This window comes from Copadichromis virginalis, linkage group LG12 (assembly GCF_057382275.1).
Source record: "Copadichromis virginalis isolate Kocher_CV1m ecotype Utaka linkage group LG12, C_Virginalis_male_GT1.1, whole genome shotgun sequence".
In the NCBI taxonomy this organism is placed as follows: Eukaryota; Metazoa; Chordata; class Actinopteri; order Cichliformes; family Cichlidae; genus Copadichromis; species Copadichromis virginalis.
In genome coordinates, this window is record NC_140629.1 from 22,655,204 (window position 1) to 22,683,031 (window position 27,828).

At 42.0% G+C, this 27,828-nt stretch overlaps 2 protein-coding genes across 2 annotated transcripts; both read right to left on the reverse strand.

Moving 5' to 3' along the window:
• On the reverse strand, positions 1-3,335 carry mat2ab (methionine adenosyltransferase 2Ab). The gene is made up of 9 exons (XM_085475455.1): positions 3,090-3,335; positions 2,276-2,353; positions 2,064-2,186; positions 1,861-1,973; positions 1,628-1,771; positions 1,329-1,547; positions 1,069-1,251; positions 577-710; positions 1-119 (listed from the first exon to the last, which is right to left on the reverse strand). Exons 1-9 carry the CDS (start codon positions 3,181-3,183, stop codon positions 17-19), a joined length of 1,191 nt encoding a protein of 396 aa, XP_085331581.1. The 5' UTR covers positions 3,184-3,335; the 3' UTR covers positions 1-16.
• A 4,074-nt stretch (positions 3,336-7,409) lies between these two features.
• inpp5jb (inositol polyphosphate-5-phosphatase Jb) lies at positions 7,410-27,718 on the reverse strand. Its single transcript, XM_085475459.1, has 13 exons — positions 27,247-27,718; positions 20,411-20,931; positions 18,895-19,002; positions 18,532-18,640; positions 15,627-15,743; positions 14,635-14,810; positions 13,044-13,155; positions 12,576-12,685; positions 12,179-12,374; positions 11,166-11,303; positions 10,987-11,070; positions 10,802-10,906; positions 7,410-10,668 (listed from the first exon to the last, which is right to left on the reverse strand). The coding sequence occupies exons 2-13, from the start codon at positions 20,917-20,919 to the stop codon at positions 10,333-10,335; spliced, it is 2,100 nt and encodes a 699-aa protein (XP_085331585.1). The 5' UTR covers positions 20,920-20,931; positions 27,247-27,718; the 3' UTR covers positions 7,410-10,332.
• Positions 27,719-27,828: the final 110 nt, after the last annotated feature.

Consider the following 27,828-nt stretch of genomic DNA (forward strand, 5'->3'; position numbering starts at 1 on the left):
TAAAAGCTTAACAGGTTTAGTATTTGAGTTTTTTGGGGACCTCCCAAGGGAAGGAGTCTCGGCCAAAGTGGCCGTAGGCTGCGGTCCTCTGATACAAGGGTTTCTTCAGATCCAGATCCCTGGAATACATAATCAGACTCTTTAGCAGCAGTCACATCCAGTGACCTCAAATGCACACACACAGGCATAATACTCGAATTAGCCAGTGGGGAGTGGCGACAGCGAAAAAAATCAATTAGATGGCTGGCTGGTAAAGAGAGGAACGTGAAGACGCAACACTTACCCTGCTAACCACAGGACATTGCAGCTTGCAGAAACCAAACTCCTCCCATTTATAAAACCACTAACTGAGTTAAATAATCCAAATACAAGACCCCCTACTAAATAAGCTGTTTGCCCCCACTGAAGCTTAGGTGTTTAACCTAATGCAATTTGTTTATTACCTCACCCCCTAATTAATAATCTATATATAGTTTATTTGGATATAATAAACTACAGATTGGAGAAACTAACATAGAGCAATCCTCCAGGAACTGTGCTATCAGTGAGGAGGTGGCTTCAAAGGTTATACATTACCTGACGATGACTCCAGGCCGGAGATCAAAGTTCTTCTTCACGATGTCAAGTAGCTCCCTCTCACTCTTGTGGGATGTCCCATAGTGGAAGATAGAAATCGAGAGGGGGTGGGCAACTCCAATGGCATACGACACCTAATACAGCACACAGATGTGTTATATCAAGCAGGAAAACAGAAAACTTCAGGCAGGAGTCTGCTGCAGCCTTGCTCCCTGAAATAAAGACTTGGGGGGGGGGGGGTTGGCTGTGTTTCCACCACAGGAAATGAACCTTTCGAAGATGGGGCTAGGGGTTTAAATTAGTCTTCAGCTGATTTAAAAAAAAAAAAAAAAGAAAAAAAAAAAGAACTAATCTACACCCAGCTTTTAGAGCACAGTGAAACCACAGCTACCCACAAATCTGATGAACCCCAATAGGACAAAATATATTAAAAAAAAGAAAATGTTTCTGAACATGCCGTGTGGAAACGCAGCTTCTACCACTACCACTCACCTGGACCAGCACCCTCCTGCAAAGCTCAGCTTTCACCAGGGACTTGGCCACCCAGCGTGCCGCATAAGCAGCAGAGCGATCCACCTTTGTGTAATCCTTCCCAGAGAAGGCTCCGCCACCATGGGCTCCCCAGCCTCCGTAAGTGTCTACAATGATCTTACGTCCGGTGAGGCCAGCATCTCCCTGCAATGAAGGAATCAAGGTAAACTCAAAGCTCAATAGCTCCCGATAAACAAAACACGCCATGAAAAGGTATTTACCTGTGGACCTCCAATGACAAAACGACCACTGGGCTGCAGGTGGTAGATGGTGTCATCATCCAAGTAAATGCAGGGAACAACCGCCTTGATGACCTTCTCCTTCAGAGCATCTCTCATCTCCTCCAAGCAAATATCTTCATCGTGCTGGACAGAGATGACAATAGTGTGCACACGCACTGGCAGCATGGCACCGCGGTCCTGGCGGTATTGTACAGTAACCTGTGAAAAGAAACAAAATGAGCAACTTTTTAGAACAACCCATTTTGCTAGTGAAAATTAGAAAATAAAATGATGAATACCTGTGTCTTTGAGTCTGGTCGGAGCCATGGAAGGGTGCCATTGCGGCGCAGTTCAGCCATCTTGGCATTCAGCTTGTGGGCAAGAACGATTGTGAGAGGCATGCACTCCTCAGTCTCATCAGTGGCGTATCCAAACATCAAACCCTGCAGAGTGAGACAATTATAGTTTTAAAAAGCTGTTAAAGGACAACATGTTGTATTTGTGGTTTCAGAACACTCAGGCCAATACTAACCTGATCCCCAGCTCCGATGTCCTCCTCATTGCGATCAATGTGAACACCCTGAGCAATGTCAGGAGACTGCTGCTCCAGCGCCACAAGAACATTGCACGTCTTGTAGTCAAAACCTAGGCAGAACACACAGGAGTTTAAGAACAGTCCTTACAGAAAAAAAGAAGAAAAAAAAAGGGAAATAAAATCAGTAAAGCAATGCACACCTTTGGAGGAGTCGTCATATCCAATTTGGCGGATGGTGTCACGAACAATTTTCTGGTAATCCACCGTGGCCCGTGAGGTAATCTCACCTGCCAGTAGGATCATCCCAGTCTTGGCAATGGTCTCTGCATGAGGCAATTCACATGTAGTTCAATACCCTGGTGTCAACACAGGAGTGAAGCCAAAGCAAACAAGATAGGAAATATTTACTTACCACATGCAACTTTGGCATCTGGATCCTGCTTCAGATGGGCGTCCAAAACTGCATCGCTTATCTGGTCACAGATTTTGTCTGAAAAACAAAAACAATAACGTGAGTAAACGGCAACATCGATCACATCACAGGGTCTAAACGTAAAATGCCGCACGTCGGCGCAAACTGTCCCCATTCATACTCAAGAGGAATAGACCGGAGTCTCGGCGGTCGCCATGTCAGCATGCGCACGTGTGGCGTCAAAGAGAGCCCGCGCAACTCCACGGAGACCGGAAGGCAAGCACGGTACACTTATAAATGTTTGAACCAACTACATATCGACAGACTGATAAAATGCACAGTCTATTTTCATCTTCAGGGATGAAGACGACTGTGTTAGGAGTCACCTACACAAACAGCCGCGTGCTTCATGAATAGGGACGGATGGCAGGATGAGAAAAATAAATAAACCAGTTAAAACGAATAACGATACTGTAAATAAGAAACAATTCACATGACAATATCATCATGTCCACTATGACTATTGTGCTACATTTGCTGCCGGTGGCGGAGACAAGCGACAGAATGACCTATTCACTTAAGATTAGCTAGCTTACATCAGCTAGTAGCGCGTGGTCTCGAAGCCGGCCAAGGTACAAGAAGAGGGAAAAAAGGGCCGCGATGTTGTCATTTCACTCCCTATTTGTTCATTTTAATACAGTAATAGGCTAGTTTGTGGGACAAACTATTAAAAAAAAAAAAAAAAAAAAAAAAGCAAGAGATGTAGCTTATTTCATCAGCCAGAACGATAGAAGGCCGACATCTCGCGTCTTACCGGGATGTCCTTCCCCGACGGACTCCGAGGTGAACAAGAAGCAGTCCTCGTCAATGAGGGAGTTATGAAAACCATTCATCTGTCCGTTCATCATCGTTAACGGCTGCCACTGGTACGAAAACGTTAAATTACGGGGTTGGTAACGTCTTTAGTCGGTATTACGTATTACTGGCACTGCCTCGGCGGTTTTCCCAGCTCTTCAAAGGACAACCCCTAACGTCTCGGTGTTCTGAGCCTCATTGCGCAGAGCAGCTGTATTTATCCTGCGAAGTCAGACGCCATGACGTAACGAGTAGGCGGACCGTACCACTGAGCCTATGAAGGGGGCGCACCAACCGAGAATGCGGTGCTGAATTTGATAGCGAACACGTGCCGAGTAGATGCTACAGTGACATGGCCGATATGCAGGTTTTTCCCTAGAAATAATAGTATAATACCTAAAGTATATGGACGTGTGAAGGTGTGGCAAGAATGATGATCTTGTAAATCCGTCCAGGTTGTCCCATCGTATGTGGTAGTTTGGTCAGGTCAGAAGCCCACCTTTAACAGCTAAAACTATTAAAGAATAATTTTTGCTCTGATCTGACTATAAAACAACTCCTTTTGAGATCATAAACTTATTTTGTTTACTCCTGAAACTGTGCGTGGAATTCCTTTTTAGGCATGGATCTATTATAGACTACCAAAGGGGAAATATGGAGTGAAGCTAAGCTGAATACGCACAAACTGTGTAAACAAAGTAGATTTTGATGCTTTGAGCTGCCAGTGACTGAGTGAAAATTGTAAGGTGAGGAGAGGGGGAGCATTTATTTGGGTTCTAAAGTGGCACAGAGTTTGAAAATCGGTGCCTTCCACCCAAACACATCCTTCTTGAATTTATTAATGCCTTGGACTAAAAAAGAATACAGCATTGTTGTCTTCCAATACAAATATCAAAACTCAAATTGAATTCTCAAGTTACAGGCCACAAATTGAGCACCAAGGATTAACCGGCTGGGGCTGAGCTCGCATGTATGCTGGACTAATAAAAATTCCGGTTAGACAACAAATAGAAAGCATTGTAAATAGTCGGATTTAAGGTATTGTTTGTTTTGTATAATTCCATGCAGCTCCCATTGAGTGCCATATTTTAGTTTTTAAGTATTTGATCATAGGCTTAAGTGTACTGGATGAGAAGTGGGTTTCCTGGAAACAATTATTAAAGTTTGGTATAAACCAGCAGTGGCGTAATTAATCTGATAAGTTGCATTAGTTTTGCTATCGTGGGTACATCAGAACATTCGCTTCCCTGGTGACACAGCCAGAATAACCTGGAAATGCATTTCCACCAATGAAAATTGGACTGTTGGGGGGGGGGGAACAGATGCTGTGGATATTATATCTAAACACAACTTGATTATATTAGAATAAAAATGCTCCTCTCTCTCTCTCATGCTCCAGGGCCTGTTATTTAATATAATCAACATCTATGTTTTGTGAGAATGTACCTTTGTTAGTCCCAGATGGATTTAGTTATTATCTCTAAAACTTAGTACTTAAACAAAAGCAAAGAAGTCACAACATAAAACAAAACAGAGAATAAGATTTACAAGATTTCATTCCACTTTAGGAGACCAGAGTCTATCTATCTTTAGTTTGGGAACATTGTATTTCTTCACAGGAACACATAGATCTTTGTTTTTTACCCACAAAAGATAAGTTTATCACAAATCTGATATGCATGTAGAAGCTGACAAAACACTTACATAATATCTTAGTGAACCACTTGTTTGCTGAGACATCTTGCATAAATCTATTCTGCATGTCATTGTGAATATTGACATTCTGCATCCATTTCTATTTTTTTCATTAGATATTACAGTGACATAACAGTCACAGTGACATAGCGTTTACAGAGGTTTAGACCACACCCACCCCCCCACAGTGCCTTTTGAATCAGAGGATTTTCATTGTGAATTTATTAGCTTGGTCAGTATTGCCTTGTATAGTGACACTAAACCAAGCAAATCAGTCCCTGACAGTGTTGCATCAGTGCACTCATCATGAATGTGCAGGGTGGACAGTTTCCTTTCACAGGGCAAAAGTATGATGCAAGATGTACCTGCTGTTGCTTTCTGCACAATGTGTTTGTTGCCGACCATTTTAGACTTCAGAAAATCTAAAATAGCAAACAATAGCAAATCAATAAGTTTTGATTTCTTTTCATTAGATTAATAATGGACTAAAGGTCCCCTTCACTGCTTGTTATCTTTGAAATAAATGTAGCTCGGTAGTGCCGCTACTCTATTTACCTTTATAATGACACCCCAAAGGAGATATGAATATGCAGTAATTTGTGCAAAGGATTTCACAATGTAGACTCTGTTTCTTGTCATTTCTTTGCAAAAGCCCAGAGCCATGCATGGTTTTTGTGAGATTATAATATTATTTTATGCCATGTTATACCCCTAATTAAAGATTGTGAATTATTATGTAGTTTTAGTTTGCATTATTCTCCTGAATTAGAAGAAGGTGATAACTAGTGCATTTGTTAAACTGATTTGCATTACATTAGACTGCTGATTTATTGTGAATGAATGATATTGTTATATGATGCATTATACTGCTGAGTTATAAGAAATACTGTTCGCAGAAAGTCATCGCCTTATTTGTCTGATTAGAAGAGAACAGAACATACTGGAGTTTTCTGCCCCATCTCAGCAGGAGCAGATAAACAGGGAGCCAAGGTCGTAGCTTAGGCGCTGAGTGAGAGAAAGCATGTGAATGTTCAGGCTTTTATGATTAGGTGGGGGCCACTAGAGGCTATAAGAGGTTGATCAATGCTCCACCATTTTGAGATCTGATGCTGTCTGCGTACGGTGTCCATCTCCCACGCGTGTGATCATTAAAATCATCGCTTGACTCAACCCGGCCGGACCAGTGTTGTTCTTTTGGTTTTTCCTCTTGTATCCATCCCCAATATTTGAATCCGTAACATTTTCTTTATGTTTTGCTAGTAAAATGGGAAAGAAATATAGTTTTCAGTGTATGGTTAAGCTTGTTAAACATGTGCAAGCATACATAACAACATAAGGCAAAAACAGAGTTTGTACAATTCCAGTGGGCTTAAAAGTCAATATTTGGTATGAGCACATTTATTTTCCAGCACAGCATGAAATCTCTTAGGAAATTCTCTTGTAATTTCTTTAAGTAGCCTTCAAGAATAGTTCTCCAGGTTTCTTGAAGGACATTCAATGCACTTCTTTGTTGGGTGCCTTTTGTTCTATTCTCTGGGGAGGTCCAATCCATGACTGATTGTGTGCCATTGTGTCGTGTTCTATCCAAGTATGCTTTTGCTACACTGGCAGTGTGTTTGGGATAATTGTCACACTGAATAATTAAGCCATTGCAAATCAGTTGCTTTCCAGATGGTACTGCATGGTGGATACGATACTTATCTTTATAATTCAATCAATTTGAATACGATCCAAATGCCACTGTCTGAAATGTAGCTCCAAACCATGCAGCCTCCACTATGTTTTACATGTGGGTGTAGACACTCACTCCTGACCTCCATTACGTTAGCCTTTATGTCTTGTTTCCCTTCCTTAAGAACGACATTGAGAAACAGTCACCAGAGACCATTTCTAAGGAGGCTGCAGCAAACATGGTTCCATTGAAGGGTCATTTGCATCTCTCGGATCTTGTGTCTTCCTGTTTCTTAACAGCATGACTTTCATTTCACGCAAATAGTTTTTTGGACCTGCGTCTTCTGCCTTTCTCCTCCATCTATCCAGTTTCCTCATATTTTTTTCAGGACACACTGCACACCATGCTACAGAAAAATACTATTTTATGCCTGTTAAACTGTGGTCTTTGGGATTTTTTGGGAAGAAAAATATATGTTTTTGGAAAAGGTTCCTAACAGAGTCTCTAAAGATGCAATTTTAAATTGTTTCTCATCTGTTACGTGTGGACACAACACTGGTTAATTCCTTGAGTAAGGTCCCTTTAAAAAAATAAAAATAAAAAAAAGACTCATAAGGCAGTATTAAGTGGCTCAAACGAAAATACGTTCTTCTGAAAATGGTCAAGATAAAGTCTGGACTGAAAAGGAGTGAAAAAGCAACCATTGTCGTAGGAGAAAAAAAAAGCAGGTACTTTATGCATGGTTCTGTACTTTGGTACATTACTGTGTTACTGCATTTTATAATGTATTTTGCAAGTTAACTCACTGTTTTTTGTCTGTATCATTCTCTGTGTTCTCTCCCATAGACACAGTTTTCAGAAAAAACAAAAACAAACACCTTTCATTCAAACTAATTAACCTGAACGATAAAACATGATAAGATAGTTACACATTTTTTAATACAATGATATTAAATATGAAACAATTAAAGAAACAGACAGACAACTTGAAAGGGAGAATATTATTTCTTTGGACAGTATTGCACTAGTTTCCTGGTTGGAGGATAAAGCAAGCAACCCTTTAACAAACTTCCTGCTTCTGTGATTAGACGATCAGAGATAAACCATCATCCTAGGCCAACACAGGATCACACAGGCTTGCTGTATTGTTGTAGTTTCGTTCACAATTATACGAACACCTGTACACTTAACAATCTACACGTCTGACAGTGAAAGCAGAATTTGATATGAAATTACTAATATGTGAAGTGGAGAAATCATCATTTGTCAAAAAAAGAAAAATAATTATTATCAATATTCTGTAATATCGTTTCAGTAGAAATAACGCTCCCTTGCTGGCCAGCAGAATTTAGGCTCATTTTACAGTTAAATAAGAAAATAAATACAGAATTTCAGTAAAATAATCTTTGCGGCATAGATTGTCTCCTATTTGATCATTTCTACCATACTTCATATTTATCCTTCACATATATTTTCTTCTATTGTTGCCACATAAATTACAAAATAATAACATTCTGTAGACAGTTTTCATTAATATTTCACAATACATAGTCACTGGCATTGACTGCAATACAGAACATGATCATCTACTATCTAAAATGTGAGACTTGTCTTTACACGTTATTTCCAATAAAGGTCCAATAGATTTCTTTCCCATTTTAAAACCAAAGAATTACATTTAAATACAATGAAGTGTTTCAAACAGCTCCAGATTTCAGCAAGTATAACTACTCAGCAGTTTATCACCTAACACATACACTTAAGTAATTTTTTTTACTGCCCTTACCAAGTTTTTCTAACAATTTTCACGGCCACTATTATGACAAGGGAAGTCAAAAACAGCACTTTACGGCACAAAAACCACAGTACTGGAATGTACAGTATGTCCACAGCAGCAAACCATGCAGACAGACCCCATTCACTGCCTCAGCCACACACACACACACACACACACACACACACACACACACACACACACACACACACACACACACACACACACAGAGTTACAGCTACAGTAGTATACACTGTCCTATGCTAAGTGCTTAACAGTATAAAGTGTCTAATAGGTCACACAGTAGCAATCTAACACAACTATTTTGACTACTGTCACTGTCAGCTAATCACCTGGATCATTAAGGGTGGATCTGAGCAAGAGAGAAAACAAGCATCAAATTAAAGTGAAAGTAAAGTATCTGATAGGACCACTCCACTTCTTTAATAAAGAAAATAAATGAACATGATATTTCACAAAAGTGAAGCAAGTCATTTTTTGTATTATACTACCTACAGCAGCGGTCCCCAACCCCCGGGCCTCGGACCGGTACCAGTCCGTGAGTCGTTTGGTACCGGGCCGCGAGAGTTGAGGCTCAGGTGTGAAATGTATAGTTTTCAGGGTTTTTATCGGTTTTCAGCGTTATTTCGTTATCGTTTTTATCGTTTACTCGGTTTTCCTGGGTCTTTTCACGTGTGTTATGAATAAATTTTCTTTTTTTCGGTACCGGTACTAGTTTTATTTTGTTGTATTTATCCGCAACACCTTAAAGGCCGGTCCACGAAAATATTGTCGGGCGTAAACCGGTCCGTGGCGCAAATAAGGTTGGGGACCGCTGACCTACAGTACAATACAAGTCCCTATGGTGGCTCTACACAGTAGAGTTCCTGCTCACATTTTTATGAGATATCCAGATGAGAAATGTATTGATTTTGGGTTTAAACACCATGCGAAAAATAAATTAAATAAAAGATCCATGTTGTTATTCATGTTGTTAATTTGCTTAAAAATTAACAGCTGTTTGCTGTGAGCAAAAGCAGTGCGGCTCATTAACTCACACCAAGCATTGTGTGTAAAAAGCAATTCATGGTGAGTCAGGTATTGCTGTAGGCGTTGCCACAGTTGGTCCAGCAGTAAGTGGCCAGCAATCAATCAGCTAGTTTTTGTAAGACAGCTATGCTGTGTCAGCTGACAGCTAGCCTCCCACACCCATCACATACGCACTGCGTGGACATGGCGGCCTATTTAAACGTCCTTACACTCGCGTTCACTCTACACTGGTGTGTGTTGTTCTGACGCCGTGGCTAGTGTCCGAGTCCCCTGAATTACAGCCTCCGCGTACTTTGGCTCTGCTCAGCTTTTATGCACCCTCGAGGGAATTTATTCCCACTGGTGGATCATTTGAAATGCTCCCTGGATATTTTGTAGTATAATGTGTGCTAGGTTAGAACCACATCACCAAGTCAAACTGTATGCTGCACATCTGTCTCCGATTGCAGAAACTAATAATGTGACTGTTTCCAGAGCTGGTGATGACTTTATGGATTGTTTTTGAATTAAATCTTATCTGTATGATAGGATTTGTTCTATAATGGATCCATTACTACAGCAAACATTGAGTGAATTATGTGGAATATCTGTGTCGAGTATAAGTTATAATCCAAATATCGTATATGTAGTGAGCTGACATGACTGCTAGGAACATCAAAGCACTGTCGAAAAACAGTAAAGATGGTTCCTATGAAGTATTAAGTGAGCAAAAATCCTTGAGTAGTTTCTCATGAAAGGTGTCAGCTCCCTGTGCTGACCACACCTGAGAACGGACGAAGAGAGAAGAAACACAGCAGAGAGTGAAGGGTTTACAAATAAAAGACATGCATGTGCACAGCTTACTGAAACAACCCAAGGCAAAGTAAACCTCCTGGACAAACCAGATGGCTATTCCTGAAAAGGATGGCATCGGAAACTGTAAATTTTCTCTACAGAAACTTTACAGTGAGGTGGATGCATGACTTTAAAGACACAACAGGTTTTTAATGTGAGCTGTAAACACAACCGGGCTCACACTCCTGGATCCTGTGAGTTTTTCTCTTGCTCCTCAGGACCAAACAGCTGGCTGCTACTGCCCTCTGTTGGGCCTCTAATGGACTTGCACTCTGTCTCTGCAGTGGTGCTTGATGGAGGAGCCTTGGTGACATCAACCTCTTTCATTTTGACCTGGTGAGGACTGCCAGAGCGGCTGCGGCTTCGGCTGCCGCTGCGATGGCCGCGGTGCTTGCTCTTACGTGGGCTAGGACTGCGGGACCTCATCTTCATGACAACAGTGCTGTCATCTTCTGAAGTGACATCAGAGCTGTCTGAAGAGCTCGTGTCATCGCCTGAGGTGGGAAGCAGGATCTGAAGACAGATGGAAAAGAGTGTAAGTAAAAGTGGAAAACGTGAAATAAAAAGAGTACAGATGCAGATGAGAACACCAAAGGAAAGAGCATTTGGCTGTTTTCACGTCAAACAAGCAGTGGGTTGCAATTACCTGAAATGGCTCTGTTACACCCACAATGCTGCTCATGTTGTTGCTATAGTAACCCAAGATAAAGTCTCCTGAGCCTTTAGGCAATTCCTCCTCAGTAAAGGTTACCTGGAAATCAGTCGATAAGACGTTCATTAAATGTGAAAGAAAATTATCCTTGTATTGAAGCCTACGTGCATCCAGATTACCTGATGTTCCTGTCGAAGAAAATCTGATTCCTCCTGCTTGGCCCACACATATCCCACATAGTCTTTGTAGTGTTTGAAACCCACCTATGGGAGAAGTCAGTAAAATCAGTAATACACAGGATTACTTGTCATGCTCAAACTACTTGTTGTAGTATTAATTTCACGTATTGGTTTGTTACCTTGAAAAGTCCAATCCAGTCCCAAGAACTGCGAGAGTAGTTGGGTGCCAGTTTGAATATCACTGTGGCATCAGCAACACTGTTCCACTCATCCTCCACTATGATTGTGACCAGGGGAAGATCCACCTTGTATGGGAACTACAAAGACACTTATCATAGTTATTTAATACCAAAGTGCTGTGAGGTTTCCACGATGTCCTAAAGGATAACGAGAGCAGAGGATAGACCTCATCTAAAATGTCAGTCATGTGCCTGTCGGCGGAGGCTAAAAACACTGCTCTGATATCCTGGACCTCCACAGCATTGCAACATAAGCCTGTTATATTTCTGTTTCTTAAGACAGATTAAACAAACAGCAGATTTGGGCACTTGTGAGATGAAATTCTCCCTGTAAAAGCTCCACTTTAGCACATTTATGTATTGTGAGGAGAAATCTGTACCACCGGGATGAAAGTCTACAGAAGTACAGACAGTTCTATTTATATCACTCGGAAAAGGTCAATAATGGTGTAATCGAGTAGGTGAAGGACAGCAAAATCAATATGTAAGACCTAATGTTAGTTATTTACAATCACTTGTTTAAGGGTTACTGTAGTCAGGCAAGTAGGGCACAGCTATCTGGCATTTGTCTACACAAACCTGTTGAAAATAACTGTCAGAGCAGAGGAAAGCCCTGTTTAGCCCTCCAGGTGAGACAGATATATGAATTTTATTTATCAAAAATAGTATGGTATCAAAAGCCCGCTCCAAATTCATTTAGCATGTGTATATATTCTTTAAATATTTTCTTTATTTCATTGTCTGACTTTATCATAAATATGCTACATTTCTAGCCAAACTACTCTGATTAGCAATAGAATATGTATTTATTGTATTATCAACTACAGACTAATTTCAAAGATGCAAAGGCCTAATACTGCTCACAATCATCCTCATAACGTACCCTCGGATCCTAAAACAACCATGACCTGGATGACTGAGAGCCTGCACAGACATACCCTAGTGTTTCTCACCTGAAGAGTAAAGATGGAAGAAACTGGTTTGTGGTCACTGACGGTGAATTCCATGTGACTTCGATAGTTGTGCTGCGTCACTTTGGCGCCACTCGTTAGCCCTGAAATGGAGCCACGCTTCCCTGCACCAGCAGGTGCCGTGGCTCTCAGACGCCACAGGATCCGGTCAGTCCAAGCTGGTTTACGTTTCTTCCCACTGGGAAGTTTCCAGAAACAAAAAGATGGGGCATGGCAAAAATAAAGAAATAAATGACGCCATGTTTGAAACCACTAGATCGAGGATAAAATACGAACTGTAAGGATTCATTTAAGCCAGCAAGAGCCTTTCAGAGGATGTGTGTTAAAGGTATCTGGTTAGTGGCCTAGAATTCATAAAAGCACCCCCGGCATCACCAACCTTGTGTCGTATGTATTTGTTCCAACATCAAACTTGTAGGTAGGAGGGAATTTCAGCGGTCCCTCCTGGAATCCCTCTAACACTGTCTCGCTGTCTTTGGCCATGTTTAGCTGTAAATCATAGTACCAATCAGAAGACGTCACATAACTTCAACAATTACTGACGCTGCTCATGGGAATAGTGTGTTTCTGTATCACCCTCTAGTGGCATTCCCTACACACTGCACCACTTCCTGACTAACATCATTTCAGCTTTCGTCTCATAAAATAAAGAACTTCTCTATACAGTTTTACATTCATTTCAGGCTGAATGCACTGAAATAATAATAAGAAAAATAAATATGGATAGAATTTCAATATACACACTCCTCAGTTGCTATGAGATGAGAACTTTTAGTGCTTCTGAGGAAGGCCACATGCAGATGAGCTGAGGTACAATAATTGCATACATATAAACGTTTGGTTTTACCTGATCCTTTTCCCATAATATTGAAAACTTGTTGTTATCAATGGCTGATTTGACCACCTGCATCTCCAGGTCATCGATGCGGAAATTAAGATCCCCGAACCAAAACACCACACTGAAAAAAAAAAAGGAGTCATTTTGTGAATTCAAACAAATGTGACGCTTTAAGTTACCTCAATGACTGTGTAATTATTTCCCTCAGAAACCACGAGCATGGATAAACAACACTAGGTTGATCTTACAGATACATACAGCATATAGAGGGGGAAAAAATGAGGATGGAGATGAAGGTTATATTCAGAGAAAACAGTTTCCTGGGCAAGACCTAAAAATTTATGAGAGAAAAAAAAAAGAGTAGATTTTTTTTTAGGTTATAAAATCATAAATTTACAAGAAAAGATTCAGAAAGATAGTTCCTAAGGTACTAGATTGCTTTACTTTGCGAGAAACTCAATATTACCACTCATCATATCACAGATGCCACAGCTTCGCACCGACAGTGGGAAACCTCATCAAATTATAGCCCACTTTGCAATCAAATTTTACAGCATAACATACTGTTACGTTGAAAAGATGGAGTTCTGGCAGTTTGCAGGTCTGGATCATTCGAGTGTATGCTAACACAATGCCACAATCTTCCCAGGAGTGGATGTCCCAGCAAACTGACCCCAACATCAGACTGTGCAACGCTCAGAGAAAATGCAGAAAACCCAAAAGCTACACCTGAGACTCTCCCAGGCCTCAGTCAACATGTTAAATGATAAATTTCTTGACAATTTCTGTAATAATTTCCTTTGGACAGACAAGACCAAAGTGCAGATGTTTGGCATTAAAGCACAGCACAGTTTTGCAACCCAGGCATCTTCTAGTCACTTAGGTAAGGTATTCTAAAGTCAAATGTGAGGCCATCTGTCTGACAGCTAAAGATTGGCCCCAATTGGGTCATGAAACAGGACAATGAATTGAAGTGCAGCAATAAAATCTACTTTAATGGCCCAGTCAAAGTCCAGACTTCAACCAGATTGAAATGCTGTGAGAGGACCTTAAGAGATCTGTGCATAAATGAATGCCTGCAAACCTCAATGAACTGATGCAACGATGTTAAGAAAACCAAACCAAAGTTCTTCCACAATGACGAGAGAGACGGATAAAGTCATACAAACAAATATGGTTTCATCTTATTCTTGCTGAAGGTGATTCTACAAGCTAGTGAATGATGTGGTGTGCTTAGTCACAGGACTGCAGAGAGTCCTGTGAAAACTTTACATACGATTGTAACCTACAATCACCACATAATCATAAGCATTTAGACTTCCAGGAGAAAATGCTGAGAATGTGTCTGCTGAGAAGAAAACATGCTGGTTTGGAGGAGGTAAGGTGCAAAAGGAGCTACAATGCAACTGACAGACGCAGAGATATTTCTCATTAGCTCATCCATAATGTTGAATCCTGCCTTTTGAAAGTCAAACTCTGGGGTTCTGCAACTGTTTCAGCCTTAATGGACCGACGTGAGAGAGCGAATAAGTAGCGTCTGACTTTTGGTCATAGCTTATACATTAACCTAAAGTTTCTGTGTTTCTGTGAACTGACATACTCATGGTCAAGAACCCCAGTGGCAGCCTGGCCCTCAAACTGCTGCTGCTGCAGGATGCTCTCAAAGTCCTCCATCCGCTGATCTGAGTTTTCCATGTGAGCCGGGAGGTGGCAGTTGAGAAAGCAGATGGTGTGACCGTACACTGACATGCGGGCACTCACTCCACCTTTATTCCCCTGTAGCAAGGAGCAAGCAGAAGAGAAGTTAAGTGGAAACAAATGAATTCAATGTATGTTATTAGTGATTAAAAAGCCAATAAAAACAGTAATTAGCATGCTACGATTTTCCACTGTATTATATGTGTCTCAGCCACAAACAGGAAGTTCACTCATTAAGGAATACCGAGGGACAATATCAATATTTAATGATAACAGCAGAGAGCACAAAGGTGGGGTCAAGATGAGTCGGCACACAACTTCCCACTGTTCTGACCCACAACAACACCAAAGATGGTGCGTTATAAAACCCACAGTACACGTCGATGTCATTTGAGTTTATAAAATGAGAATTTTACTTTTGAAAAAAGTGTGCGTAGAAATGCTGCAACTAACCTCCTTTCTAAATAAAACTGTGCTTGTTGACAAAACTGCTGTAAAGCAGTTGCTTTTTGGTAAAAATATATTTTACTTTTCAAGCTTAAAACACATTAAAAAATTATTAGATTGGAATATCACTCCAGCCAGCAGTTTGCCTTTGGTTCATTTTTTTTATGCTTGACTTTTCCAAATGTTAATAACAGCTTGCTGCAAGATACCAGCATCTATCTCTATATTTACATAAAACTGGATGAAGCCATGTTTGACTAACAAAGTGCAAGAGCTGATGTGCAGATATTTGGTGTGTCCCATTTCTATATGAGGGTACGTGGGAAAGAGATACCAGCCTAAAAATAAAACCGAGATATAGTCCACTTCTCTGTAGTGCTTTGTTTTTATGTGGGAAGTTTCCATAATGCAGTGCTGGTCACAACAAAATGTCAGTAGCCAGCTCACCCAGTAACCCCCCAGGCCTGTGCGAGTGGTCTCAGTCTGGACTCCACGCAGGAACGGCAAATGGAAATATTTGGCAAAAACCAGCAGTAACACTCCCTGCATCCGCTGGGATGTAACCTAGAGAAGAGAAAGCCATGAAGAATTAGACGGGATAATGTAAATAGACAGCAGAGTTATGAGGACATGCTTTGCATAATTCGCTAAGGAGAGCAGCTGTAAAGTTCACTTGCACATCAGGCTTACAACATGAATATAAAATCTCCTGGCATCCCTCGCACTCGTCCTCTTTTTACCAACTTGCATTTCCATTTTGGCCTGCAGGAGCATGTGGTCTAGTTCAACAGCTACTTCACATGAAGCCCCGGGCAGCTTTTGCCACAGCATCTACACTTACTGAGGTTAAAAAAACCACTAAAACCTTTGATATTTGCCCCTTACCTTTCTCAAAGCCCTTCAACATCCCACCAAGCGTTTCATGATAATATGCAGGATTTGACATTAGTGCACCTCTGGTGCTATTTTTGTTCAGTACAAGACAGTGAGGAATGTTACATGCCATTTACACGAGATGTCAACCCTTCCCATGTCCATGCCTCCTCCCCGCTGCCTTCTCCAGTTGTCCACACATCCCAACCCCCATCCACAGTCTGAAGAAGCACAATCACACCCAGTCTAAATGCCCGCGGGTGGAAATGGAGGCATACATCTCCGCGTGACAGGGGATCCTCTTGCTTGCACACTAACTGGCTGTTGCATAATGGATTCTAGTGAACCGTAAAGTGGACCAACTTCTTTTTTTTGTCATTTGTGTGAGGACACATAACGATTGGGTCTGCGTGCACTTGGGTAAAGTCTGAGGAGAGGGTACCTTGGCCTGCATACACTGTGGATGAACATAAATTCCCATCATCATAATTAAACAAAGAAAAACAAAACAAAACAGAAATCTGCTGAAGGCTGCCAAGCCACATTTTGACCAAGCACAGAAAAGACATTAAAGCCCAAAGACAAATGTGTGAGAGACAGAGACAGAGCGGGGCCATGAGTCCAGCAGCGTATGTTTGACCTTGTACAGCACAAACATGACTAAAGAAATGAGCTGTGAGTGTGATGCTATTTGGAAAAAGTTTAGTGCATTCTTTATCATCTCTAACAGAGATGGACACAGAAACACAGAAAAAGAGAAGTCTTGCATTTAGTGGATTAAACCACGTTGCAATCAGAAAGGCCAGACTGCCTTTGCTATTCAGAGCACTTAAATTGTAGCTTATTTGTACAGGAACTATGGTGAACATCAGCAGAAACCGTGCAGTGAATGGCCCGAAAAAATGTGTTGGAAGCTGCACTGCACAAGAAAAGGCTTCCTTGAACAGTCAGTTTGAACCCAACAATGAGTCACAGCGAGCAGAGTATCTCAAGGCAGAAAGTATAGATGGTGTGTCTCGTTACTACGTTTCTTTTGTCATGACTAAACATCTTCCTACTGCCACAACCGTGCATCTCACTTTACTTGTTAGCCTGACAACCCCCACGACCTGTTCACGGCATTGATTTCTACTAGAAACTTAAAAAAGGTCACATCGCGATGATCATTAACAAGGTTTAAACTAACGTAGCAGGACTGCGAGACAGCCAGAGGACAGCATCAGTCACACTGTCAGAGGCCCATCAACACTGACAACAACGAGATCCAAAAATAAAACAGCACCCTGGGAGACGTTTGTCTAGCTCTTTCAACTCGACAGCTGATTCACGCGGCCTGGCTCACCATGCCAACTGAGCCAAGCATTGTTGCAGACGCAGCCAGACAAACACCGACCACAGCGTTTAAACACAAACAATACAAATGAAATCAAAAGGTCTGATTTTTTTATCTGACAATAATGTTTTTATTCCTTTAATGTCGTATTTGATTTTGAAACAATATTCAATATATACTAGAAATATGTGCATAACACTTATTCCACATAAGAATCCCCTTTCTTGACTTTTGTTTTCCTATCAAAACAGTAGTTAACTATGCTTAATCTTTACAGCATCATTATATCTCATCTATGAGCTATAATAGTAGTACCTTTTATTTTGTGGTGAATACCAGGAACAGGAGTTAAAAAAAATAAAGGTGGAAATACTGCAAAAGGGGCTTCAGGAGACTGAGGACAAGCCGCTAAATAAAGCGACCAGTGGAAATAAAAGTGGGCTGAACTTACTGAAGATCAGAGGGGATGACGAGCCTCTCTCTCTTTTTTTCCTGCTGCTGGGTAATTTTTTCTCATCATCAAAGACACTATCTTTTTCATCATAAACTGTGGATTTGCATTACTCTTATCTCTGGATTTTATGGACTTATGGACTTTATGGACTACATGGAATTTTTTCTACTTGTACTCAGACTGACTTATCTATGTGAGCTACGCTGTCTATAAGGAGAGACTGAAGAGTGTGCGCTGGTGTGTGGGACTGTGTGTATGAGCGTACTGGAATGAAATATGATGGAAAATTAATTTAATAAAACGAATCGGTATTTTCGTAACTCCTAGTAACACATGAAACCTACTGGAGATCTTAAGATAGTATTTATCCCCATCTTCTATATTAGTACACCTACAATCGGTATATGTAGCTATAGACAGAGAAAGAGGGGCACAGGTCTGAAGGTTCAAAAAGGGAGACCGACAGTCAGTAAGAGCTCGACATTAGCAGCCTGGCAGACAGGATAAGATAACAGATTCGCTGACATTACACGCTTCTAGCAAATTATCACCCCATCCGTTGCTCAGGGAACAAAATGAGCTGAGAGAGTAAGAAGCGGCAAGCTCGTCAGGAATCCCACGATACATCTAAGCTGTTGAGCACTTCACCATAAGAGTGTGCATATGTGTTTACAACAGAAGCCATTACTGACCAGCACATAACCAAAGGGGCTGAGTCTCTCCATGCAGACTTCGCTCCACTGGTCTGTGAAGAGGGCGTCTTTCAGTCTTTTGTTAATCATTGAGTTTACTTCCTGCAGCCTTGAAGAAAAACAAAAAAAGACACAGAGCAGGGTAAAAGGGTCAAGAGCAGACAGACAAGGAAAAGGAGCTAATGAGAGCGTGCTTTGATAATGTAATCAAAGCACTTTTGTTTTTTCCATAAGGAGAGAGAGACATTCAAATCTGGGCCTGACTGCTCATTAGATGCATTGTATTGCAGCGCTGACGTGCATATAAACAGGCCAATCGGCTTTAATGCTGAACAAATGAGATAGTCGAGGCAAAACACTCACCCGATGATGTACATGTCTGTGTTTCCGTCACCCACATTCAGCCCGAGCAGAGAAGTGATGTCATCGGGTGGTGTGGCTGAACCCACATTCCAAGTGACGATGTGCAGCCTGTTGGAAAAGGGCGCTATATAAAAAACTCTTGCAAACACTCATCTCCTGCTCACCTGTATCGCAACCTGCAGACAAACCTACAGTGAATGCAACAGCAGATCACATCGACAATAATGCTTTCAGTCGATGTTTCACTACAATGCAAAGCCTTGACCGTCTTTCAACATTACGTGACATCGTCTACAAATCACTTAAACAGAACAGGCTTATTTTAGCTTCACAAAGTCACTCATTTTGATTCATACTCAGGAAAACTTTACTAAATTACTTAAAAAATATCAAATTAAAATAAATGGCACTGAAAGCCAGCCGCAACAGACAAACTGATAATATTGTTTCCCAGCACCTGGGCCACTCAAAGACATGCATACAAAGTAAATAAAACCTAAATCACTCATATAAATGTAAATGTGAGGACATGTTTGTCTTTGTAGCTCTAATTGGCTCTTTAAAAGACTAGAGACCTCCAGGGTAAACCCTGTCTCTCAGCCAGAGTGTACACTGGGCCAGGATCCAGTTACATGCAATACTGAGAAAATGGATTTTAATGGAGTATAACATGCCTAGATCCTAAAGTTTCTACTTTATATGCCAAACAAATCCAAGGGTGTAAGATGTGGTGAGGATACCGTCACCTCTCTTCATCCTAAATAAAGGACACGTCTCATAATCTGATACTATACTTTAAACATCAAAACTTTTAAGCATACCAATAAGTATGAAACCTCTTCCTAATGCAGGGGGGCTAATTGCTTTTTACAGTGCTCAGCATCTAATAGTGTTATCATTAAATTAATCTTCATTGAACTTCTTATCATTAGCTTAATTTTTGTGCTTCTATAAAAAACGATCCCCTGAGGATCCACTAATCAGTGTTACTACAACCTTGATATTTGGTGTTACGGCTCTGCTGCTATCCCTCTGAAGCCACAGCAGCAGTACAACCAGCAAGTAAGAACAGCCCAGGCATCAACAACAACAATTATTGAGCCTGACACAGCAAGGAAGGTGCAGTGGGGTGGAGGTGGGTTGCCAAGGGGCTTGTAGATGCGCAGCAACTGTGACTAGGCCAAAGCAACTTCAATAACATGGTTTCACTTCGTAAATGGGTTATTATGTAATTTATAAAAACATTAAATGTCTATAATGAAACTTTTCAATATTCAGGCCATTATTCCCAAATTTTTACACACAGAAACAATGATAATAAAAATACAGTGACATCATTCTGCAAAAACTTGCCACACTTTGGCCTCATGTTTACTATAATCGCAACCTTCCAGTGTCACTATCAATGAATATAAATAAATGTGATGTGTGCCACAGTTAATCTGTCTCAGCTGTCTGGGCAGGACAGGGCCTGCCGAGGCATGCTCAGACACACACACACACACAGGAAACTTGCCTGAAGTCTTCCACAGTCTGCGCCTGAGTGTCAGCTGTACCTGCCACAGAGAGAGCTCTCTGTGCATGAGGGTTCAGGTGATGAGGCACATGCCTGCTGGCAGATGGGTGGGGCACGGAGGCAGCTCTTACTGGGTGGTGGCCTGGACCTTTAGGACCAGCCTTAATGCCGGGCCCAGTATACTCTTCTGAGAGCTTGACTGCTGAAGGGTGAGAGGGTTTGGAATGACTGGCCACATTGCCATCAGGGTCACACTCCTCCTGGTTAGGCAGTGCAGTGGATTCTGGTTTGGGCTCGGCTTTGAGTTCAGAGATATCTACAGAGCCCTCAACTCTGGCAGTCCTCTGCGGCCGCCGAGGCCTGGCAGGCACTGCGTGTTGGCCAGTGCTAGAGTCGGTGGCAAGAGCTGACGTATCTGAAGGTGTAGCTGAAGTTGCTGTTACAGCTGCTGCTTCGCTGTTTGGGTTGCCTTCTGAGGTCTGGAGCTGGGTTGGATTATCTTGGTCCATTTCTTAAGATTTCTGTGACGACAAAAACAGACTGTATCAACTCAGATGGCACACATTACGTTTGTATTTTAGAGCATATATTAGAAAATATAACCCTGTGTAATAAATGGAGCTAACAAAGCACACAGTGAACTTGTAACACTGCACAACACAACCTGTAGCCTTTTTAACAAATGACACACCAATTCAGCTGATGACTAAAAGGCCGTCATAAGACTGACCCAGCAGAACAACTGAGTGAGTCATTCTGGCTCCCCGCATCATGAATGTACAATTACCTGGTTTCTTATGGCCTTGGAAACAGCTGAATGTACCGAATACAATGACGAAACAAAACTCACATAACAGAATAAAGAGCATAATGCATAACGAGACACAAAGAGGCATGTTGTCTTACTGTGGCTACAGGATTGGACATTTTGTGAATAAAAGCCTGGACGCAGTTCATCATCCTCTCTGCTTCTACCTAAGCCCCCTGCCCGTCCTCCAGTAACCAGGGAGATACTCAGTCAGTTCATATCAGCTCAAAGCACCTGTCACACACTAACACGAGGAACCACTGCACGGTCCAGAAGAGCAAAAAGCAACAGCCCAGAATAAACCACAACAGCAACAGCGCAGAGAGAGGAAGCTGCAGAGAGATAAATAACAAATTCAAATAGGCCATTTATTCACGCAACGACGTATTCAATCATTGTCCTTATCTCATTTGCGTTTCTCGACTGTGGATTGATAAAATACAAAAGCAGCACAAGCTACTGAAGTCCCATTTAAATGACAATTTTTAATCTAAGTGCAAAAAATGTGCACCATGTAAAAATCTTAGGGACAGGTCGGGGACAAGCTGGAAAAAAAGCTGATTTGGGCACAAAACGGTGACGGATCTGCGAGTCAGTGGCGTTTCAAGTGTAACGTGTGGGGGTGGTGGTGGTAGTGAGGGTGAGGACAAACCTAACCTTCTGGGTGAAAATCACAGGAATCATTGGGGACAACACAGCTCCCTCGTATTTATTCACATGACCTTGAGCAGCAGGAGGTTGTGGCTTTAACGCAGGGAGGAGGGTCACCTCTGTATTCCACATGTGCTCATTAACATGCTGGTCTTTCAGTTCACCAATAACCTGGTGCCTGACTGGGTATAAAGTATTCTTATGATCCATGTATGACATTTAGTCGGGTGGGGGAGCATGAAGGAGGAGGGTGAGTGGGCACACGTGGGAGTGGGTGGGTGCAAAACGAGCTGAGGGCAGCGGGAGGAAGAGCCAAGCGAGTCAGCCCTTCATTCAGCGACAGCACCGAGTCTTTTTGCAGAATGTCTCCAAATTGATCCTCTCACACTTCCCTCTGGCACTGTGTATTTTTCCAGGCTTTAATCCCCCCTGCTCTCTTATCGTTCCACTTCTCTAATCCTTTCCCTCCCCATCTTCCAAATTCTGTTGTTCCGGCTTCCAACCTTTAGTGTATGGACACCGAACTGCTTCGTTTTTGGATGTAGACTACTCCCGAGCTAAAAACGTTCCATTTCTTTCCTCTCTTAACCCATCTGAACTAAAAGGTGACCCTTGAGGCTCTGTGTCGTCTTCTCTCAGCCAGCCACCTCACAGCCACTATCAACGCAAGACATCATATGCTACCGTCACAACAACCATACAGAGATTGTAATCAATGGTAAAGTATGTTCAAGTGCTCAGAGATGTGGAAAAATGAAAAATGAGAGAGAAGACTGAAAATCTAGATCGAGTTCAGTTCATCTTTCTAACATTCTCATTTCCTTCTTGCATGACGGAGGAAGAGCCAAATATTTGCCTTTCTGGGAACAATTACGACAGGCTGCCAATTTTTATTCCACTCACGTTCAGAGAGGAGAGAGTGGAATGATTTGATAATAACAAATGTGTCATAGTGTTTACATGCAGCCTCTTGAGGGGGTGAGAGCTGAGAGAGCCAGGAAGGATGTGGTGTAACCCAAACAGCAGGCTCCAACCAGCCTCCTTGGCTTCTTTGGTGGGATTCACTGACTATACAGTTTTGGATGACAGTCACACACTATTTTTTCTTCTATTTCCACACACGGACTTTGATCTTTTGTAGTGGCTCTGTGATAGACTGGCAACCTGTCCAAGGTGTAACTGCCTTATGACAGCTGGTATAGACTCAAGGTCAACCATGACCCAAAACTGGATGGATGGGTGGAGGGATTTAAACCACTGGCTCTGAATTACAGTACTGACACCAGTTTTGGGATCCACCAATTAACTAACAATACACTATCATTCATACACTTCACTATCATTATCATTTTTCAGGTTTTAAAATATTGAAGTTGAGCTATTTTTTAAAATTACAGCTGAAAGAAATAGACTTAACAGCAAATGTACTAAGGTCACCTTGCTGGTACTTGATTGGACTCCTTTTGCCTTTAGAACTGCATTAATTATTTGTTGCACAGATTTAACAAGGTCCTGCAAAAATTCCAGGATCTGAGTTCAATTCCACCATCAGGTGGAGTTTCTGTGTGGAGTTTGCGTGTTCCCAGAGTCCAAAGACATGCAGTTAGTGGAGATAGGTTAACTGGAAACACACAACCGTGGAGGTGAGCATGAATGGTTGTCTCTGTCCTGCGACCTGTCCAGGGTGTACCCTGCCTCTCGCCCTAAGACAGCTAGGATAGGCTCCATTGCGACCCTGTAAAGGGTAAGTAGAAATGAATGGATGGATTTTGATCCATTTTGACAAGACAGCATCACATTGTTCCTGCACATTCGTCAGCTGCACGTCCATGATGTTCCACCACACCCTAAAGGTGCTCTGTTGGATCTGGTGACTATGGAGACTATTTGAGTGCAATGAACTAATCATCCATCCATCCATTCGCTTCCGCTTATCCTTTTCAGGGTCGCGGGGGGCGCTGGAGCCTATCCCAGCTGTCATAGGGCGAGAGGCAGGGTACACCCTGGACAGGTCGCCAGTCTGTCGCAGGGCCAACACAGAGGGACAGACAACCATTCGCACTCACATTCATTCGCACATTCACACCTAGTGACAATTTGGATTATCCAATTAACCTATCCCCACAAGTGGGCATAGGTGAACTAATCATGTTCAAAAAATAGTTTGCGCTTTGTGACATGGTGCGCTATCCTGCTGGAAGCAGCCATTAGAAGATGGGTACACTTTGGTGATAAAGGGATGAGCAGGGTCAGCAACAATACTCAGGCAGGCTGTGGCGTTTAAAGAATACTCTGTTGATACTAAAGGGCACAAAGTGTGCCAAAAAAATGTCCCCCCACACTACGCCACTACCGGTAGCCTGAACCATTGACAACAGGCAGGATGGATCCATGCTTTCATGTAGTTTACACCAAATTCTGGCCCTACCATCTGAATGTTGAAGCACAAATCAAGACTCAACAGACCAGGCAATGTCTTTCCAATCTTCTGTTGTCCAATTTTGTGACTTGTAGCCTCAGTTTCCTGTTCTCAGCAGGAGTGGCACCAGGAGTGGTTTTCTGCTGCTGTAGCCCATCAGCTTCAAGGTTTGATGTATATTCAGAGATGTTTTTCTGCATACCTTGGTTATGAGGAGTGGACACTTGAGTTATTGGTACCTTGCCATCACCTCAAAGTAATCAAGTCGTTCCTCTGACATCTAATATCTACAAGGTACTTTTACCCAGAGAACCTCTAATCACTGAATATTTTCCCTTTTTTTAGACCAGTCTCTGTAAACCTGAGTGATAGTTGAGTGTGAAAACCCCAGCAGACCAGCAGTTTTTGAAATACCGAGACCAGCCCAGCAGCAACCGCGACACATTCAAAGTTACTTAAATCATCTTCCTTCCCCATTCTGATTCTTGGTTTGGACTTCAGCAGGTCGTCTTGACATAACCAAATGCCCTGAGTTCCTGTCATGTGATTTGCTGATTAGATGTTTGCTTTTATATGAATAGGTGTATCTAATATAATGACCAGTGAATGTGGAAAACCTCGGGCTCTATGGACAAGACTGATTTGGGAGAATTTTGAAAGTTTCCTAATTGCTTCTCTTCTAAATTTAATCTGAGGTAACCACACAGCCCCACTGACATTACTGTGTGCTCGATCTGATATCCACTTGTTGGCGTTGTTCCCACATCATCATAATTATTGTTGATCCAGGTTCAACATTGTAAGTGACCAGTCACTTTGGTGTGATGTCATAGTTGTGCAACTACAAATAAATGCCTTAAAAAAAACTACTTCACTTGCAAGATCTCTACTAGATCCAGCATTTTGAATTCTTTGCCCTTAAGAAGCATTTTGAGGATATTAGATTGTCTTTAGTGTAGCCTCTTCATTTACTGTGCCCAGCTTGCATGCAGTCTAATAAAAATGGTTCTGGTGTGTTTACATTACAGACACATTCCCCCATACAAGCACCTCCGGGCTTAAAGACTTTAATTGGCTTTCTGAATTGTTTTGCCTTGCTGACCATCAAAGCCCCCCGACTACACCACAAGTTCATTAACGTCTGTTCAGCTGACCCTCATTCATTTGACAAAAGCCACTGCGACGAGTCATGGAATACTGACACAGGTAAGTCCAACTACCAAGGGAATCATTTAGAGCATGGCTTAATTAAAAATTATATCTATATTTTGGATCAAATGGAGAAGGAATTAAATACATTGAAATGCCAATGTTTTATCCTATTCCTTGTTCACACACAGATTCCAGCTGACATGCCAGTCACATTTTGCCCTCTTTAGTGTTGAATGCTGGAGTTACAGCCAAGCAGTACATTGGTGTTGAGAGCCTCCAGAGCCATATGCCCCTGTGACAGGGATACTAATGATGACCCGTACTGAAACGACACCGGCAGCTGCTGCCACAGCTGTAAATGGCTCCTCCAGGTCCTAATGCCACTGAGTATCGCTCCTCTGTATCCAAGGAGCTGCATCTTTCTGATCAGGTCATAGCCAGGGCTGCAGGATGTCACTATGATTTCTCCTACAGTCTAACACTTAAGACACGTGCTGACAACACACAGTGCGCTGTCTGCACTGTAAAACTATGTTGTGAGTTGCAATTTCCAGTTCTGTCCATTACCAATTATAGAAATCAGTCGAATGGAAAGATTCACTTCCTAAAGCTTTCTGCTTCGAAGACTCTCCATAGGGAACATTGGTCACCATGTTGCAAAAGCAGCATCTTATATAGCGAGTTATCTTCATGCATATGTTTGTTGCACACTGTCAAGTAATTGAGATGAATGTAGCTAAAGGAATGTGAAACAGCTTCTGACCGTGTGGACTAATGTCTGCATTTGCAAGATAGCAAAAGGATCTCTCACAGAGACGTTGGTTCATTACTCACAGTTTTCCTTCCTGAGCAGTATTTAAATACAAGCCAAAGAAACTGATTTAAATCACAAAATTCTGCAACTGCATCTTTGCATCATCGCTGTAATCATTCTTGTATACACTGACACAAGCGTTGAGTAATAATCAGTCCTTTGAGCTGACATTACACACACTGTTTTGAAATACGGAGTGGAGACATTCTATCATGACCCCCACCCCCCACCCCCAATAACTCCTATTACATGTAAGGGATTAAGTAACTGAATGGTTTACCTCATAATGCTACATTTATAACAAGAGTCAGTTAAATGACACACACACATTGTGTAATATGCAAACATCCCTAACAAGCCAACAGTGCTTTTCATTCATCTGATATCTTGTATGTAAACATTAGAATCTTGCATGTAAGCCTGCTGTAAATATTCACATTTCCTGTGCCACAGATGGCTGTGACACCTCGGCTGGAACAAGAACAGCAGCCGAGTACTTGGCCTAATTACACTCTTCCTTCAAGGACAGGAAAAGAGAATGAAGGTCAGTTTTAACAGTGCTGTGTTGTGCATCACATCTGAGTTGAGATACTAAGTCTGCATGTGTTTGTGAGCCCTTATGTATGAGATGAGGGTGGAAAAGATGACAAGCAGCCTGTGGGCATGCGTGTGTAAAGCGATGCAAAAGGTGGAAAGACAGTTTTTAATTTTAATTTTTTTTTTTGTTAATGTCTTGTCATACTTTCATATTATAAACAAATGATGTAGCGCGCACGTGTACGCACACATCCACGGCAACGAAGTCAGGTTTCTGGAATTTTTCTGCAGCTGCTCTTAAGGCGTAACAGCAATTAACACTTCATGTCTCGGTAACGCAAGCGTCTCTATATGTATTCTGTTTTAAGAAAAGCTGAAAGTTGTGTAACAGAAGCTCCTAATAGGTTTCAATCGAGAACATAACGCATGCGTGTCTCATTAATTATCACCTTTACCTGTTTGCGATCGTCTGCGCCGAAAAATTTTAAGAGCTGGGGTTCTGCAGAGTCTGTCTGTCTGTCTGTCCGGAGCGCCGATGGAAGATGGGGATTTACAGGAAATTATAGAAAGAAAAAATTGGGGAAAAAGAAACGCGCTCAACTTTTATTTCCAGTCGCCTCTCTGATGAAACCATCGGCATCTCAAGCGCTTTTCTCGCCTTCCTTCCTTCCTCAGCGGGAGGTAGGAGAGAGGAGGAGCTGGTGGGTTTAGCCAGGCAGGCTACATGCCTCAGAAACACATTCCCCCTTCTTGTGTTTAAAGACACAGGCTTCAAATTACAGAAGACGTCCCGGACGGTATGAGAGAGCGCGAGCGACCAAGAGCGCTTCCGTAAACGAGCAGCCGCTGTCTGCCAATGTTGGCGGACGATTACTGTGCAGAGTGAGTCAGAGTCTGCCAGAACTGCGACTACCAGAAAGGACACTGGGCAATTAGGCTGCAACTACAAACATGGCTTCCGCGCGGATGTACACTGTTTGCCACGAGAACACACTAAATGATGCACAATGTCAGGGTGCAAGTTTTTTTAAAAAAAA